Source organism: Indicator indicator, chromosome 26 (genome assembly GCF_027791375.1).
Source record: "Indicator indicator isolate 239-I01 chromosome 26, UM_Iind_1.1, whole genome shotgun sequence".
NCBI classification, from domain to species: domain Eukaryota; kingdom Metazoa; phylum Chordata; class Aves; order Piciformes; family Indicatoridae; genus Indicator; species Indicator indicator.
Genome location: NC_072035.1, coordinates 2,467,450 through 2,485,976, shown reverse-complemented (window position 1 = coordinate 2,485,976; position 18,527 = coordinate 2,467,450). Strand labels below are relative to the sequence as shown.

General features: G+C 42.8%; 1 protein-coding gene across 2 annotated transcripts in view; it reads left to right on the top strand.

Annotated features, from left to right (window-relative positions):
- PPIL2 (peptidylprolyl isomerase like 2) overlaps window positions 1-18,527 on the top strand; it is a 76,334-nt gene that overhangs the window by 21,095 nt on the left and 36,712 nt on the right. For both annotated transcript variants that reach the window (XM_054392540.1, XM_054392542.1), the window contains exons 8-12: window positions 697-786; window positions 7,688-7,763; window positions 9,634-9,794; window positions 11,306-11,381; window positions 13,027-13,133. In XM_054392540.1, the coding sequence (XP_054248515.1) occupies window positions 697-786; window positions 7,688-7,763; window positions 9,634-9,794; window positions 11,306-11,381; window positions 13,027-13,133 (510 nt within the window). The remainder of the gene's footprint in view (window positions 1-696; window positions 787-7,687; window positions 7,764-9,633; window positions 9,795-11,305; window positions 11,382-13,026; window positions 13,134-18,527) is intronic.

The window sequence follows — 18,527 nt, the reverse complement described above, 5'->3', positions numbered from 1 at the left end:
ACCAGCACCCCCAGATCCTTTTCCCCCAGGCTGCTTTCCACCCACTCAGCTCCAAGCCTGGAGTGCTGCTTGGAGGAATTGTGACTGAAGTGCAGGACCCAGCACTTGGTCTTGTTAAACCTCATTGCATTGAGCTCAGCCCATGGACTGAGTCTGTCCATCTCTCTGCAGTGCCTTCCTTCTCAGGTGACCAGAAGTGTTGGTGCAGGCTAGGTGCAGTCTGGACAGAGTGTTGAGGGGTAACACAACTGTTGTATGAGCTGGCCTGGGACACTGGTGTGTCCCTGAGGGGTGCTGCCAGTGGGATAGATATGGCCTTCTTGTCAAAGCTGCCTGTCTTATATCATCTGTAAAATACTTAGAAAGCTGCAAGTAAGGGGTTTTTATTTTGGCAGTACTTTTATGATGAATTTGGTTAAAATGCTGTGGCTAGCCTTAGAATGCAGACCAAAACCTTCTTTTTCTTGGCTTAAAGCAATAAACCACAAAAAACTGTAGAGGCTTGCAGGACAGAAGCTTCTCAGCTGTTGAAGACCACAATGAAAATATTGCAACTGCCAGCTGAGACTGAAAGGTGACATTGTTGGGGTTATATTATTTGTACTTTAAGATTTTATTGGTTTCACATATTTACTTGTAATGTTTATACATTCTAATCACCTTTTTTAATATCTCTGTCTTTTGCCTGGCTGTTAGGCAGTTGAGCAGCTGAACATAAAACCAAAGAGCTACAAGGATCTTTTGACAGATGAGCCTTTCACAAGGCAAGACATTGTGACACTGCAGGTAAACTTTTCTCTCTTTTACCTGCCTTCCTATACAGCCTTTTTGCAGGGGATGAAATGTTGCTATGTACACCATTACAGGAATAGTCTGGAATCATTGGACAGAGGAGCACTGTCTGTGTCTTGGAAATGAGTGAGGGGGAACTTCTTTATTTTCTTTTCTATCATAGATTCATAGAATGGTTTAGGTTAGAAGAGACCCTGAAGATCATCTACTTCCAACCCCTTTGCCATGGGCAGGGACACCTTCCACTAGACCAGGTTGCTCAAGGCCTCATCCAGCCTGGCTTTGAACACCTCCAGGGAGGGGGCATCCACAAGCTTCCTGGGCAGCCTGTGCCAAGTGTCCACACTCCCTGTAAAGAATTTCTTCCTTATCTCCAGTCTAAATCTCCTCGAGCTTGAATCCATGCCCTCTCATCCTATCACTACAAGCCCTTGTGAAAAGTCCCTTCCCAGCTCTCTTCTAGCCCCCTTCAGGTACTGGAAGGCTGGTCTAACGTTTTCCCAGATCCTTCTTTTCTCCAGGCTCAACAGCCCTAAACTCTCACAGCCTGTCTCCAGATGAGCCACAAAGATGTCACTTATTGCTTGACAGATCTCTGGAGTGATTATTGTATGCTTTGTAGATAAGTACATTGTTCAGCTTTGTAAATTGGAGGATGTAAATAAAAGCCATTTAATGCACTGCACAACACCCACTGCAAACCTGGTTGCTCCTATTCAAATGCTACCCTACCCTGACTTGCTTTGTTGAGGCCAGAATTCAACCTGAAAGTGGTATGACTAGCCTGGGTATTAAAATTGTTAATGTGTGTGTGGAATAGGACTTTCTTGTTATTTTCTCATAGTATTTTCTTCATGTGAATTGCTGAAAGACAAACCAATGTCTCCTCCACGAGTTCTCTTGTTGACAGCACTGCAGGAAGTGTGGTGGCTTCACACTGCAAAGCTCTACCCCCTGTGGCTTTGTTTGTTAGCCAGAGTTCCTGACTGCAATCTGTTGTTTCAGTTTGTGGCTCCAGAGCTCTATCCCAAATCCCACTTCGCTTAAAAACCTTTCAGTTCTGTATTGAAATTTGTCGCTGTTGTTTTCCTACTCCCCTGTGTAATTTGAGTACTGTGGTATCTGTGAGAGCTGGAATTGAGAGTGAGGTGGTAACACTGACCCTGCTGTTTGGCAAAGAGGGAGACCTAAAAGAAGTTGCTGTAAAAAGCATACTTTGCTTTGCAAATAAGAGCTGAGCAGGCTGTCTGTAATAGCTGTGTTTATCAATAGAGCATAGCATTTCCAGAGACTGACTCTCAATATCCTAGGAAGCAGACAAGGTACCTGTGTTTGGCAGTGAAATACAACATGATAAATGGAAAATTTGAATAATGTCTGTTCATAGATGCTTGTCCCTTCACATTTTTCCTTATTTTGCTACATAAAGGTTGATTCTGCAACTGCTAGGGATGTCCTTTTGTCAGAATAACAATTGACCTCAAACTTGACCTCTCTCTTCTAATGTATATAATTAAAAATGAAAGCAGAAAAAGGGTTGTTCTTTCCAGAGGAGAGAGAATTGCATAAAATTGTTCTGTTCTCTGTGCTAAGCATTATTCAGACACTAATCATAACCCAGCCTTGGACCTGCTGGTGCAGGTCAAGAGGAGGGCCACAAAGACATCAGAGGGCTGGAGCACCTCTCCTATGAAGACAAGCTGAGAGACCTGGGGCATGAGGAAAGAAGGCTGCAGGGTTTGAAACTGGAGCAGGGGAGATTTAGGCTGGACATCCGGAGGAAGTTCTGCACAATGAGAGTGGTGAAATACTGGAACAGGCTGACCAGGGATGTGGTTGAGGCCCTGTCCCTCGAGATAGTCAAGATCAGACTCACTGTGGCCCTGGGCAGCCTGATCTAGTTGGAGGTTTCCCTGCTGACTGCAGGGGGGTTGGTCAAAATGGTCTTTGAGGATCCTTTCCAACCCAATGGATCTGTGAATCTTTTCTGGTGAGCACCATCTCAGCTGGTCACTTTGATTTTAGTGGTAGTTATTTGTGTCCTGTTGCTTTTTTTCTTGTTTAAAAGGGCAAATTCTCTTGGATTTGAAACTAAACAAAGCAAAATCCTAACTTTAGTTACTAATAAAAATATCTTTGATCTGTGATATCCTTCTCTTTGGAAAGGAATCCACAGTGCTTGCTGCACTTTTGTAGACAGAAATTGCTTTTTTCCCTGTTGAAATGCAAATGTCCTGGGGTAGAGCATGGCAGGTTTTCATCAACATATGGCAATACTGTCAGGCCTAAGGGCAGGAGGGAAAGGCTAATACCATACCCTGGTGTGCAGGATGCAGTACCAAAACTGGAATGTAATTATTCAGGCAAAAGATGTCAGGGATTCTGGTTGACTGTCTTGCTGACAGTGGCGAAAAACATGTGACATGATGAAGCCCTTCCTAGGCAGCAGCAGGCTTTACTATGAGTGCATTTTTTAGACTATAGCTCTTTACCCTCAAGTTGAAAGTTCCTTTGCTTAGCTGTTTGACCTTGCCACAAACTCCAGTCAAGCATCTTCTACAGTGCAAGAGTTACTTTTCCCCAAGTTTTTCTCTCTCTTTACATTTTGTCATTATTTCAGATGTTTTTTCTTTCCCCTGTATTGCTTTGTGTCTCTTGTAAATGGAATACTGCTGACTGTTTCTCATAACTCCAAACCTACTTGTATTCTTTTACCTTGAAAGATGCTCAGCTCATCTTAGCATCCCTTGCAAGTATCATGAATATGCTACCAACTGACAGGCAGCTCAAGTACTTCAGGGTTTATTAGTTATACTTAATGGCAAGGTATGATGTAAAGCACTTAGAGATCCATGGGGACAGGGTATCTGTAATAGGAAGGCTGGTATTGGTGAAGCTAATTTGCAGTGTTCTTACCTCCCTTTTCTGCTTCCCATTCTGCTACATTGCTGTTCATCATTGCAATTGTTTTAAGGCAGCTTTGAAAGAGTTTTGTCATAATAAGATTACGTTGGACCATGATTCAGAACTAGGTGATTCTTTCAGTCCTGTGTTTTACAGATTTTCAGTCTCAATGTTTAACCTAATTTGAAGTTCTCCTCCAAGTAAATTTCTCATTTAATCTTTGTGACAAAATCTGGTCAACAGTCTGGTAGAAGTGATTATTAATTAGTGCTACTGTCAATCCTCTGTCTGCTTCAGTCATATGTTTTCCAAGTTATTCTTTGTATAATGATGTGGGACTCAATAGCAAGCACGTAAATAACTATAATCTGGATTCCCTCATGTAAAAGTGGGCAGGCTGAAACAAGCACAGAGACAAATAGGCTCAGGTAGTGCTTAGCTGAACATGGTGGTGGGCTCTGACATTCCTGTGGACTTCTTCCCATTTCAACAAGCGTGAGAGGGTCCTGGGGAGTGCAAAGTAAGAATCCTACAATGCCATGCTTTCACACCCTCTTTGGTAAGAGGTGTTTGGAGGAACTAAGAACAATTTCCCCTTTAGCCTCCTGTCAATTTTCATCCTCCAGTGTGTTTCTGTTCATAAACCAGAAACCACAGCTTTCAAATGGGTAAGATAAAGCATAAATTATTCCTGCTCTGGAAACTCTGAGAAGCTATTGTTGGGCTGTGTGCTGGCAGGGGAGGAGAGCTAGTGAGAAGTGTGGCCCTGCTCAGTGGCAGTGCTTGCAGGTAAGGCAGAGGTGGTCTCTTACTTTTCTGCAGAGGAATGGCAATAAACCCCCCCAGCCCTGTTGTGTCAGTGGTAATAGGCACAGTCCTCTGATGGCAGCCTGCTGAGAGCCTTGCCTGGTAGATGCACATTAACAAATGTGTCTGCTTTGCAGCACAGAAGTGGCATGGGGGGGGTTTCTGGGATAAGTAAATAGACAAAAAGGAAAGTAGAATGCAAAGAAGTTTATTGCAGCTAAAGGAAAAAAAAGGCTCATCCTGCTATGTGCTTCCTTATGTCAGTTTTATTGTTTCTGTATAACCTAATCAGCCATGACCAAGGTGAGGTTCCCAACAAGCTGTTAAACACCATTGGCATTTGTGGCAGGAAGCATAACTAATGAGCAAAGCTGGAGGTAGCTGAGCTGTGCTCTGTTAATTGATATTTCACTCCTCAGCTATTTCTCCTTCACTCTGTGTGTGACAGAAGGTCAAAGTAGATTTCCTCTCAGTTGTGGGTGAGGGCTCTTCGAGGGCAAATCCTGTGCTGATGTGTGCACAGAGTGGCTGGTAAAGAAATGACACGTTGGGACAGAGCCAGCATATGAGGGTAACAGTCCTGGGGATAATTAGAGGTGCAGCATGGCCAGCCACATGGTAAGAGAGGAATCAGGCCTCAAAGAAATCTCATGGTCTAAAACTGTGCTGTTTTGAACCTGCTTCTTTAGGGCGTTGTGTGTATCTAACTTAGGGGGTTTCCCTAAGTAGGTGAAGTGTTGCCCTTCAGCTCTGCCACAAGTGGCAGAATGTGGATTGCTATAAATCCATTTGTCTCTGTTAATACACAGATCTTGAGTTTTCCTTTCCTGGAAAGGGTAAGCAGTCTTTCTTCCTTCACCTTTTGAAGTGGTACATTTATGTGCAATGCCATGACTTCTGTCTGGGAAAGCTCCAGCTCGTGATTACTGAAAAGTATTTAGGAGGAGGCAGCTTACACCTTCTGGAAACACACTGAGCCTGTTCTCCATGCATCTTGACTGTCAGAGAGCAAGGCTGAAATTATCTCTATTGATGCATACATAAACGTGTGTGAGGTAATAAATAATAAATACACCTGCATGCAGGTGTCAGAGCACACAAAACTGGTTAGAAAACAGGGCCAGATTTCCTATTCCTTAGCAGTTCTATGCAAGTAAGGCAAGATAAAGATACAGGAGGTTTTGGCAGTCCATGTCTTGATGCTTGGATTTTGAATTGTTTTCTGTCAGATAGAATTTCCAGAACTGACTACTGGGTGTCCTGGTCTGATATTTTGACCTTTCTTATTCTGCAGAGGAGCTTGAGGAGAAAACCTTGAAGTCATTGTAAAAGAGTATTAAGGATTGTTTAATAACAGTATAATGCAACCTAGATCATCAGCAGGCATTCCTTGGCTCACTCTCTCTAACAAAAGGTCAAAGTTGTGCAGAAGGTTGCCTGAAGATGGTATAAAGATTCACAGTTAATGGACTGTGTGGTTTTGCTGTTCTCACAGATTGCATTGGGTTGGAAGGGACCCTCAAAGGTCATCTTGTCCAGCCCCCCCTGCAGTCAGCAGGGACACATCCAACTAGATCAGGCTGCCCAGGGCTACATCAAGTCTGATCTTGACTATCTGCAGGGACAGGGCCTCAACCACATCCCTAGGCTGCCTGTAACAGTATTTCACCACTCTCATTGTGCAGAACTTCCTCCTGATGTCCAACCTAAATCTCTCCTGCTCCAGTTTCAAACCATGGCCCCTCATCCTGTCACAGCAATCCCTTCTAAACAGTCCCTCCCCAGCCTTCCTATAGGTCCCCTTTAGATACTGAAGCACAGCTCTAAGGTCTCCCTGCAGCCTTCTCTTCTCCAGGCTGAACAGCCCCAGTTCTTTCAGTCTGTCTTCATAGGAGAGGTGCTCCAGCCCTCTGATATCATTGTGGCCCTCCTCTGGACCTGCTTCAGCAGATCCATGTCTCTTTGTGTTGGGGACCCCAGAGCTGAATACAGTACTCCAGGTGAGGTCTTACCAGAGCAGAGCAGAGTGGCAGAATCCCCTCTCTCCATCTGCTGCCCATGCTGCTTTTGAGGCAGCCTAGGATGCCATTGGCCTTCTGGGCTGCAAGTGCCCATTGCTGGCTCATTTTCAGCTTCTCACCCATCAGCACCCCAAGTCCTTTTCTGCAGGGCTGCTCTCAACCTCATCATCCCCCAGCCTGGACTGATATCTAGGACTGCCCTGACCTAGGTGCAGGACCTTGCACTTTGCCTTATTGAACCCCATGAGATTCTCCTCAGCCCAGCAATCCAGCCTGTCCAGGTCCCTCTGGATGCAATCCTATCCTTCAGTCTTATCAATCGTGTCACTCAGCTTGGTATCATCTGCAAACTTGGCCAAGGGTGCCTCAATCTCACTGTCAATGTCATTGATGAAGGTATTGAACAGCACTGGTCCCAGTACAGACCCTTGAGGAACTCCCACTTGTCACCCATCTCCATCTGGACATCAAGCTATTGACCACTATCCTTTGGATGTAATCATCCAACCAATTATTTATCCTCTGGACAGTCTACCCATCAAATCTATATCTTGAGTGTCACTCAACAGAGTTTTCATGGTACCACTTTCCTCTCCCCCCTATTTTTTATTCTTTTTAAATGCAATTCTGTAAGCACAGACTGAAACAGTTCTGAATGCAACAACTTGCTGTGAGGTTTATTTGGATTTTGAAATGCATTGCAAATGTTCACAGAGCATGTGCAAATCAGGCACACTGTTATAAATAGCAGGAGATAGCTAAGGAGAAGAAGAATTTGCATAGATCTGAGGCCAAACCACAGAATGAAGGAAAGAATCAGGGGACTGCAGCTCCTCGTTCTTTCTTCTCACTAGTTTCTTCTCACTAGGATAGATTCAATTTAGGTCTGTTAGTAACTTCTGTAGGCAAAATATGTGTAATATTATGTTTGGAACTAAATTCCAGATCCCTAAGGGCCCTACTGTGAATAGGGTCATAGCTGATGTTGGTTGGGTTTGATTTTTTTTTTTTTCATCTTTCTGTGGTTTGGGGAGTATGGAAATTATTCTGTCTCTCCCTGGTCACTTATTATGGTGCTGTCTGCCCTTCAAACCAGTCTGTTGCATGCAATGGGTGTCTGCCAAGCTGTCTGACATTTGGGTTTTTTTGCTTGTTATTTTCAGGATCCGACAAACCTGGATAAGTTCAATGTGTCAAACTTCTTTCACGTTAAGAACAACATAAAAGTAGTTGATCCAGGTAAGGATAAATTGAAGGTAGATTGAGAAAACACCAACCCAAATGCACAAATGTGATGTAATTGAAACTGGACAGATCCCTCAGTGGCTATTGGTAACTTTGAAAGCTTCTTGGAAGCATGAATAACTTGTTGAAATTGTCCCTGTCACATCAAAAGGTGTTCAAACATTTTGAAGCAAAGCTGTGATTCTTTGAGAACTCTTTAACTGTCTCTGTTGAGTGTTGTGCAAACATGGAAAGCCTTCCATATCCTCTAGCAGTAGGTAGATGAAGGAGAAGTGAGGAGGGAAAATAATTTGCCCAAATGTCCATTAGCCTTGTACCAGAACCAAGACGACGAAACCTACATCACATTGCCTGTCTGCTAGGATCTCTTCCATGTGTATCAGTATCCTTCTGTCTGGGTGGCAGTGGGAATCCTCTAAGCTAGAGATGGGTTTCAATTTATCTTAAATATTCCCACAACATTATTTCAATAATACAAATAAATTAACTTTTTCTTCCTAGACATTTATGATGCTTCTCAATTATTTTGGTGTGGTTATTTTTTTCATAGCTAAGTGCTTAGTAATACCTGTTGATATTAAATTAGTGAAGGAAAAACATTCTCTCCTTTGCCCCTGAGGTTTCCTTTAGCAATGTTTCTAATGAGATCTAATTGCTGGTTCTAAGCAGGTTGTGTTTTTCTGGGTCTTATGTTCATTTCTGTTGTGGTTTTTTGTTTTTTGTTTTTTTAAGCTACTCGTTCTGCAAGCAAGCATCTCTCCTGTTTACCCACTAAAAATAAGCTCAGCGATAGATTATTTAATATTCAACCAGTAGTAGGCATATGAAGACAGAGAATAAGTGAATCTTGTAAAAACAAACAAACCCCCCCCCCCTTAATTTTAAAATAAATAATAAAATAACATTCCACATTGTAGTCTACCAGCCCCATCCCCCTTCTATCATATTTGAGAGAGGTGATTCTGCCACTTTGCACTGGTAAGATCCCACCTGCAGTACTCCAGCTCTGGAGCTCTCACCACAGGAAGGACATGGACCTGATGGAGCAGGTCCAGAGGAGGCCCACAAAAATGATCAGGGAGTTGGAGCCACTCTGCTACAAGGACAGGCTGAGGGAGCTGGGGGTGTTCAGCCTGGAGAAGAGAAGGCTCCAGAGAGACTTAATGATCTGGAGGCCTTCCAGTACCTGAAGGGGGCTACAAGGCTGCAGAGGGACTGTTTCCAAAGGCCTGCAGTGATAGGACAAGGGGCAATGGTTTGAAATCTGAGATGAGGAGATTTGGATTGGATGTTAGCAACAAGTTCCACCATGAGGGTGGTGGAACACTGCACAGTAGGTAATTGAGGCCCCATACTTGGAGATATGCAAGGTGAGGCTTGATGGGGCTCTGGGCAACCTGATCTACTGGAAGATGTCCCTGCTCACTTCAGGTTGGACTGGATGATCTTTTGGAGGTCCTTCCCAACCCAAACCATTCTAAGATTCTGTGATCTCATGTTGGGATTGTTGCATCACAAGCCAGGCCAGTCAGTGACTAGACAAAGGAAAGGTTTATTTTGTGCCCAGACTTGCATGAATGTAAAGCATTTCTGGTGATTTCAAAGGAATTTTTGCAGTAGTTGATTTGAAGGGTTTTTTTTCTTTGTTGTGCTGTATTTCAAGTTATGCTGTTGTTAGTGCTATACATTAGTATTTGTTACTGTTTCTGCAGGAATAAATACAGTTACTAGATCTTTGTATTTAATAAACAAGTAGAAATAGCATCTGGAAGGTTGTTGTATACTTTAGAGATGTAATAAACTGAAGGAGAACAAAACAGACTTTTCCTTTTAACTCTGAATGATTTAACTTTGTTTTATCCAGATGAAGAAAAAGCAAAATTGGATCCCTCTTACTATTTGAAAAATACAAATACAGAGACACGGGAGACCTTACTGGAGCTTTATAAGGAATTCAAGGGTGATGATATTCTAGCAGCGACCATGAAGGCTCCTGAAAAGAAGAAAGTGGATAAGCTAAATGCAGTAAGTTGGCTTAATTGGTAGTTTGGCACTGTCTGACTTCTTCAGGAATGGCACTAGATGTTTTCCATCTTAGAGGCCATATTGCAGTACAAACAGACACTGCTCCTTCTGTTTGCTGTTACATGGAAATTTGTCATAGGTGAGAACATGAGAATCATGTTGGGATTCCTTAGAAATGCATTGGATGTGTCAGTGAGTTTCTCTGTGTTAAATCATTGTAAAGGAACCTAAACCTTTTAGAAGTGGAGCACAATAAAAAGGAAGAATCTTTTTGATGTGGCTATGATGTATGTGTTGGCAGAACCTTTTTTCCCAGGTTGTAATCTCTTGCTTTGAATTTGTTTATCATTGCTTCATGCAGTTATTGGCGGAGAGAACACACCTTAAGGCCAGTGCAAGTGAGTCATTTCTCATCTGGGCAAATATATAAATCATCCACAGCTGTTCTTCCATTTTTATTTCCTACTGGAATTCAGGATTATTAATAGAATATTTTAAAGGATATTTTTCCAGGTGCATGCTACCGTGTGTTTATAGTTGTCAAGAGAAATAATTCATCTGCATCTAGGTTTTCTGTGTCAAAGGCTGTTGGAAATGGGCAAGATGGAGTATCTTTCCTTTAATAATTCTGGAATGTATGTGTCTTCATTCTTTGATTACACTTACATGAAAATGAGAAGTGATGCAGCATATGGCTTTGAATGAGGTTTAGTGACAGACTGAGGAACATAGATGACCAAGGAGTAGAGTCACATTTGCCTCTTTTTCAGGGCAACAAAAGATGCTGGGAGAGAAAATAAAAAGATGTGAGAGAAGATGTGAGGCAAGCTCTGCACGTGTTGGAGAGTCAGATGGTCAGCTAATCATGTGGATGAGAGTGTATGGATGCAATCTAACTTTGTGGACAAGAGCATTGGCCTGACCTGTTTTCTTTACAGGCATTGCCCCAGAGCCACTAACCACATCTCTGAATTTATTAGAGCTCTGTAATTTGCTACAAGATCCATGTGTGAGGATCACGTTTTCTTTCTGCAGGAGAATTGCAAAGCTCAAAATAGGCACTGGGAGCCAAGGGACAGTGCCTCTGCATGCAGAAGGGCCATGTGTGGGAGGGGAGGGTGGTTTGCTTTCTACCACAGCATTTCTGTGGTTCACTGAATTTTCCTTCCACTTACTCAGCAAGGTTGGGAGAATTTTACAGATGTCTTGCCAGAAGTACTTCTTTCATATCTCCATGTGTGGCCATACAAATAAAGTCCCATAATAGAATCCTTGCACAATGATGTATCAAACTTGAACTCCTGAACCAGAGTTCCATCAGAGCAGATGTTATGGGGAACAGATAGAGAAATACTGCTGCATCATACATTTTTTTCTTTCTATAGGAGCTGGAGCAGAAAGTCTGCCTTCAGAAGGATGACATTTGTGTATTTCTAGTGCTCATCTAGTATTTTTAGGAGATTAATTCTTAGATCTGATGTCTTTTTTTCCTGCTTTTTCTTTGCAAACAGGCTCACTATTCCACTGGAGCAGTAAGTGCTTCCTTCACCTCCACTGCAATGGTGCCTGAAACTACCCACGAAGCAGGTACCAGAACAACCTAGTCAGAAGCTCTTTAGTTACTCGCCAGCTTTAAAGTATGCTCCCTAGCACATGTACATTTATGAGAACTGAAGGAATGTATTGATAATTGGTCAGTACTGAAGCCATGGAAATATATTCCCTGAGCAGATACACTCTTACTTTCCAGTGAGCTCATTCTGGAAATAATGGATCAATTATGAATTCATTTCAGCTTTGAATGGCAGTTACTTAACGTTGAACTGAAATTAATGAGGTATTTTCTATGCCTGGGGACCACAAAATGGGATATCCACTTAATGTAAATTAGGAATGAAATATAATCTCTCCTCAAATAGCTTACAAAATCTTTACCACCCTTTTGTCTTCACCCAGTATTGGTTAGAATGACAGCAAATTTTGTGATGATAACTTTGAATTTGCTGCTTTTAGTACAATGAACTTTTCCTTTTATTCTCTGGCCTAAACACAAATGTATAGAATTTATTTAACTTCAATACTGATTAAATAGCTGAGCAGTGAATATTCCAAGTTGAAGAGAAAGGTCTAGCTTTGGGCACTAACATGTAGATGTCACATGCTTAGGCAAAGAGCAAGTACGCTGCCACAGCTACATTTACCAAGTTCGGTTCCTTTAGTTGATGGTGGATTACAGTCATTGCAGGTGATTCTGTAAGTGTTGAGAATATCTTAACTAACTGGATATTTTCACAGAATGGAAGTGGGAACATCCTAGATTGATCCTTTGGTTTGACTTTCCATTAATGTTTCCAGTAACAGCTTCATTTGTTTTCAGAACTGGGTAGGTCCTGGTACGTCAGGCATTTGTGGTTGACTGATGAGCACCTGCTTGGCTTCCAAGTTTAACAGGAAACAATTTGGTTTCAAAGTAACATTTGTGATTGGCAGACACTACTTGAAAATTATAGTTTGTAATGAATGCCTCCATGACTTAAAAATATAGATGATATTGCTGGCTCTCAAGGAGTTGGTGGCTTTCTCTAATGGAAAGTGTTACAGAGATTAATGTAAGGTTATTGTAGATGAATTGCAGAGTACAGTCCCTGAAGATTCGGTGCCCCAGGGAAAGAGGTCAGAAAGGACATGGACCTGATGGAGCAGATCCAGAGGAGGGCCATCAAAACAATCAGGGGGCTGGAGCACCTCTGCCATAAGGACAGGCTGAGGGAGCTAGGGGTGTTCAGCCTGGAGAAAAAAAGGCTCCAGGGAGACCTAATAGCAGCATTCCAGTACCTGAAGGGGGCCTACAAGAAGGCTGGAGAGGGACTGTTTGCAAAGGCCTGCAGAGATAGGACAAGGGGCAATGGTTTGAAGTGAGAGAAGGGCAGACTTAGATTGGCTGTTGGGAACAAGTTCTTTAGCATGAGGGTGGTGGAGCACTGGCACAGGTTGCCCAGGGAGGTAGTTGAGGCCCCATCCCTGGTCAGGCTCCATGGGGTGCTGATCTAGTGGAGGATGTCCTTGCTGACTGCAGGGGAGGTTGGACTAGTTGACCTTTGGAGGTCCCTTCCAACCCAAACCATTCTATGATTCTATGAAAGCAGAATCTAGCTATTTGTTTTCTGATGATTTCTAAAGATTAAAGAGTAAGCTTCCAGATAGCTAATTATTGTCTTTTGCTTTGATACAGCTGCGATTGAAGAAGATGTTGTGAGATACAAATACGTGAAGAAGAAGGGCTATGTGCGACTTCACACTAATAAAGGAGACCTAAACCTGGAGCTGCACTGTGATATGGTATTGTGTGCCCCTTAAAATCAATCTCACTAAACAACAAACAGAATAGGAGCTGGTAATGGAAATGTCCAAAGAAAGGAATCACGTGTACTTGAAAGAGAGATCAATAACCAGCTGTCAGTTGTTATGGTGCCTTTTCGTTACATACCCAAGGCTCCAAGGTCAAGTGTATTATATCATGTCGTATATGATGCTACTCTATGTATAAATCACAGAATCACAGAATGTTAGGGGTTAGAAGGGACCTCCAGAGATCATCCAGTCCAATCCCCTTGCCAAAGCAGGATCACCCACGGCAGGCCACACAGGAGCACGTCCAGGTGGGTTTTGATTGTCTTCAGAGAAGGAGACTCCACAACCTCTCTGGGCAGCCTGCTCTGGGGCTCCATCACCCTCACCATACAGAAGTGTCTCCTCATGTTGAGGTGGAACCTCCTGTGTTCCAGTTTGTACCCTTTGTTCCTTGTCCTGTCACTGTGCACCACCGAAAAGAGCGTGGCACCTTCATCCTGACACCCACCCCTCAGATATTTATAGACCTTGCTGAGATCTCACCCCTCAGATATTTATAGACCTTGCTGAGATCTCTGTTCTCTGTGAGTAGTCCAATATATTTTAGTGGACCACTTACAATGTGTCAAGGTACGTGTTTAGGGCTTTGAAGGATCAGGATTATAGTGACCCAAACAATGACAAGAGAAGTAGAGAGAAAAAAGAAGGGACAACACAGAGAAGAGTGAACAACCCAAGGTTTCACAGGGGGTTACTGGCAGAACCAGGAAAAGGACCTCAGTGGAACCAAGAGCAGTCTGTCAGCCTGCGTACACATAGTTAAGATCCCCAGAAATAGTTTATTTCCTTCTAAATCCTGAGCTTTACAGGACAGAACTAAATGAAAACCTTGTAACAGGTTTTTTTTTTTACTTCATTTTTTTACTTCAGTTTCTAAGGTTCAAGCTTTCAAGCATCTTCCTGTTGCAATTAAGAGGTAGATGTTAATTTAAACCCCAACATACTCGAGTTTTTTATAGTCAGTGCAGTCTGAATCTGGGGAAATCTGTGACTCTTAAAATAATAAACATGGCAAGAGTTATGCTAGACCAAGGAGTTGAGGCAATATTGATGTCTCAGACGTCACTGCTTGCCAGCATGCTTGCTTGTTTATTTGTACAACCACATCTATAAAAGGAAAAAAGGTTTTCAATGTAAAAAGCCTAAACCTTCCATTGTTTACTGAGATTTTTATCTCAGGGGGTTATAGGTCTGAAGGATTTAGGAAGCTGAAGGATGAGAGGAGGGATTTAAATGGTAACATTTCTGCTGGTTGTGACCCTCACAGAGTTTATGGACAGTGTTGCTGGCTAGGAGCTGGAGTGGCTGGTATGAAATCCAGAGGTGCACTGGAAGAATGCATCCTTTTTAGCCTTGGAGAAAGAAAAAGGAGCAAACAGGACAAGCTGCTAGCTTCTCCTTCTCTTCCTTTATCTCACACAAGTAAGGAGCAAGATATGTGTAAACATCTCAAGCTGACCTATGGAAACCATACAAGAATCTCCACAGCAGCTGTCATGCCAGTGATTCTGTAGGTGTCTGTCATCCCTGCAGGTGTTTTCCATGCTCTTAAATAGTAACACTATGTCATAAGGCAAAAAGCAGAGGATGTTAGTACAGCAATATTTGGGGGAAGCAGTAGAATGAGCAGATTGCCTTGAATCATTTGGTTTGCCATATGTTCTCGAGTTGGCTCCTGAGAATGTAGGCTGGCTGCAGCTATTCCTACCAGTGTGGGTGTTCTGGCCACATGTGTGACCAGTGCTGCTCAGTCCTGAGGACCCTGACTTCCTGGAATACTGTGTCTGGTTTTGGGCTCCCCAGTTCAAGAGAGGCAGGGATCTACTGGAGAAAGTCCAGTGGAGAGCTGCAAGGATGATGGGGGAACTTGAACATCTCTGCTATGAGGAAAGACTGAGAGACCTGGGGCTGTTTAGTCTTAAGAGAAGATGACTGATAGAGGACCTTATCAATGTCTATAAATATCTGAGGGGTGGGTGTCAGGATGAAGGTGCCAGACTCTTTTCGGTGATGCCCAGTGATAGGACAAGGAACAAAGGGTGCAAACTGGAACACAGGAGGTTCCACCTCAACATGAGGAGACACTTCTGTATGGTGAGGGTGATGGAGCCCTGGAGCAGGCTGCCCAGAGAGGTTGAGGAGTCTCCTTTGGAGACTTGCAAAACCCACCTGGATGTGTTCCTGTGTGACCTGCCGTGGGTGATCCTGCTCTGGCAGGGGGATTGGACTGGATGATCTCTGGAGGTCCCTTCTAACCCCTAACATTCTGTGATTGTGTATGATACCCATTGTGTTTCCTTTTCTCCAGATGAATTCCTACATACCTCCCATTCACACACACTGCTTCCTCATGTGCATGTTGGAGGTGTGCACTGTTTTACACAACCAGACCTGCTTGAACCCTGGCCTCTAGCCATCTGTTTTTTCATTTCTTTGTGTCAATTAAATCTGGGTAAATTAAGCAGACGCTTGGCACTGCAGAGAGGGAAAAAGATACATATTTAGAATAAGTAGGAAAAACTTGCTGCTTGGAGGAGGTTTTCACAACATCCACTTTAGGTCATCAGCCTAGGTCTATTAAATCAGTTCTTCCGGGAGGGACTTGGGTTTCTGCCTTTACTATATATGGAGTTTGTGCTTCTAACTTTGGGTTTCCTGCATTATGCTGAGGTTAGGCACATAAAGTAACTCAGTGCAAATAGAGCAGAGAAGCATAGAATGGTTTGGGTTCAAAGGGACTTCCAAAAGTCATCTAGTCCAATCCCCCTGCAGTCAGTAGGGACATCCTCCATTAGATCAGGTTGCTCAGAGCTCCATCAAACCTGACCTTGAATATCTCCAGGGATGGGGCCTCAACTACCTCTCTGGGCAACCTATTCCCAGCGTCCCTTCACCCTTATGGTAAAGAACTTGTTGCTAACATCCAATCTAAATCTGCTTTTCTCTAATTTCCAACCATTGTCCCTCATCCTGTCGCTCTAGGCCTTTGTAAACAGTCTCTCTGCAGCCTTCTTGTAGGCCCCCTTCAGGTACTGGCAGACCACTATTAGGTTTCCCTGAAGCCTTCTCTTCTCCAGGCTGAACAACCTCAGCCTATCCTTACAAACATATAACACAAATACATGTCACAAACACGTAAACAGATCAGCTGCAATGGATCTATTGTGACTGCAAAGACAGACTTAGAAAATGGGGAAATACCAAAATGAAGCCTTTCTAAACACATCCAACTTGTGAATATGCATGATAATAGTCTTAATTAATCACATACCAAGTTTTTTATCAACTCTTCCGGCTTATTCAGTGCACAGGTTGAACCAGTTCTGATTGATACTTGAAGCTGTGTAGTGCAATGGTTTATATGCAGGATTTGATTTTCCTGAAAAAAGTGTACAATTTGGGAAAGGTCCTTAAATGCAGTGAGGGACCTGGACTCTGTCGTAATGCTTGACCAAAATTTTTGGTGCCTGGCTTTTCCAACATACTTTGCATGTGTAGTACCCCAGCTTTTCAGAAAGAAAGGGAGAGAAAATTTCAGCCCAGAGTACTGTGTTTATGCACACTGGGATCAGCAGCAAAATTGGGACCTCTGGATTCAACACACAGGTCTGTACTACTTGAGCCACTGAAAGCCAGTAACAGTATTAGGTTATCATTGCTGTTTGAATTCAGACAAAATGTGTGTGATTGGGAGAATTCATCCTTCTGCTCTCTCAAGTGGTGCAACTGCAGGAGCAAGTGAATGGTTTATAAGCCACATTAGAGTGGTGCCTAGCTTCTTTTTAAAGACTGAGCACAGCCTGCCCACTTGTCTTGGCCTGACCACAGGCTCCTTTTCTTAGTTGCTGAGTGATGTTCTGTGCTCTGGTTATTATGGAAGCCACCCATAGCAGTGGTAGTATTTACACAGGACTGCAAATACGTGATTGTGAAATGCTTTAGGAAGTTTGAGGATGAAGTTGCTATATAAATGTGACAAATGAGTACCTGTGTCCGGAGGTAGGACTTGCAGCATTCAAATTACATTTTAAAATAGCCCTGTGGGTTAGGTTTCAATACACACTTTGAGGTGTCTATTTCTTGCCGAAGTAGACAACAGCAAGTGACATACTTGCTGTCTCAGAGTGTTTGTCTACTGTGTCAATTGTATTTTCATGCTTATGGACTGTGTTTGAGGAAAATATTCTTGCAGTTGTGCTCTCAGCAGCCTGCTTTGGAAGTATCTTTGTATTCAGCACCCCCCTTGGGTTCTTACTGCCTCTCTCTTCACAGCAATTTGGGCTCCCTTTCTTTCTTTCTTTCCCCTGTTTCATGAGAGCTATCTGGCAGCATGGATTGGTAGTTCAGTCCATATGTAACTTTTATTTAGAAATAAATCTAGAGATCTTCATATACTAGTACTGTAAGGTGCCAATCAATGAGATTGATAGTGATGAGATTTTTTTTTCTAGGACCAAAAGCCTAATCACAAAATGTTTTGTATTGATCGAGGGCAGGAAATCAGCAGTGCAATGTGATTGAAGTCATCAGTTACTTTGAGACAGGATTCAGAAACAGAGCATGAAGTAGGGCTAGAATCCAGATATTTTCTGTGTTTGAAATCACTTGTTCAGAGCACCAGAAAACTTCACTTAGGTTTCAGAAAGATGGTGTATGACTTAAGTCACTGACCTAAGAAAAAACAGTAAAAAGACTTTAAAAGACAAACTGGAATTTTTTTCCACCCATTTGAATGTGTGTCTCAAATGAGCAAAGGTACACCACTGTTCTCTCCCCATCACAGCACTGTGCTTAGTGCTCTGTCTTGCCATTTGTTTTTCTCCCATTCTTACTCAGATACAGTATGTTCCTCCTGATGGGGACTAATCAGATGGCTATTTGTTAGGGACATTTTCCAGGAAGCTGACTTCAGCTGGGCAGAAGCCTCAATTGTTGTATACACTAATTGGAAACTTTTTTTTTTTTTAAATTCTACTTGCTAGAAGTAATTCTGGCAGTACAGAGACTTAACAGTATCCAACAAGTGTTACTCCTTCAGCTCTAGTCTTATGCATTGCCAAACAAATAAAAAAAAGAAATAACTGATGAAAGGCAATGAATGTCACTAGGTTTCTTGTGGTTTAGGCACTGTGATTTTTCTACTCTCTTCTACTCTTTAGCTGCTTTAATCAGGATGTTGCAGGGAACAAGCGCCTGTATCATCACAGAATCATAGAATGGCTCAAGTTGGAAGGGATCTCAGAGATCTTCTACTCCAACCTCCCTGCCATTGGCAGGGACACCTCTCAGATACACTTGGCTGCTCAAGGCCTCATCCAGCCT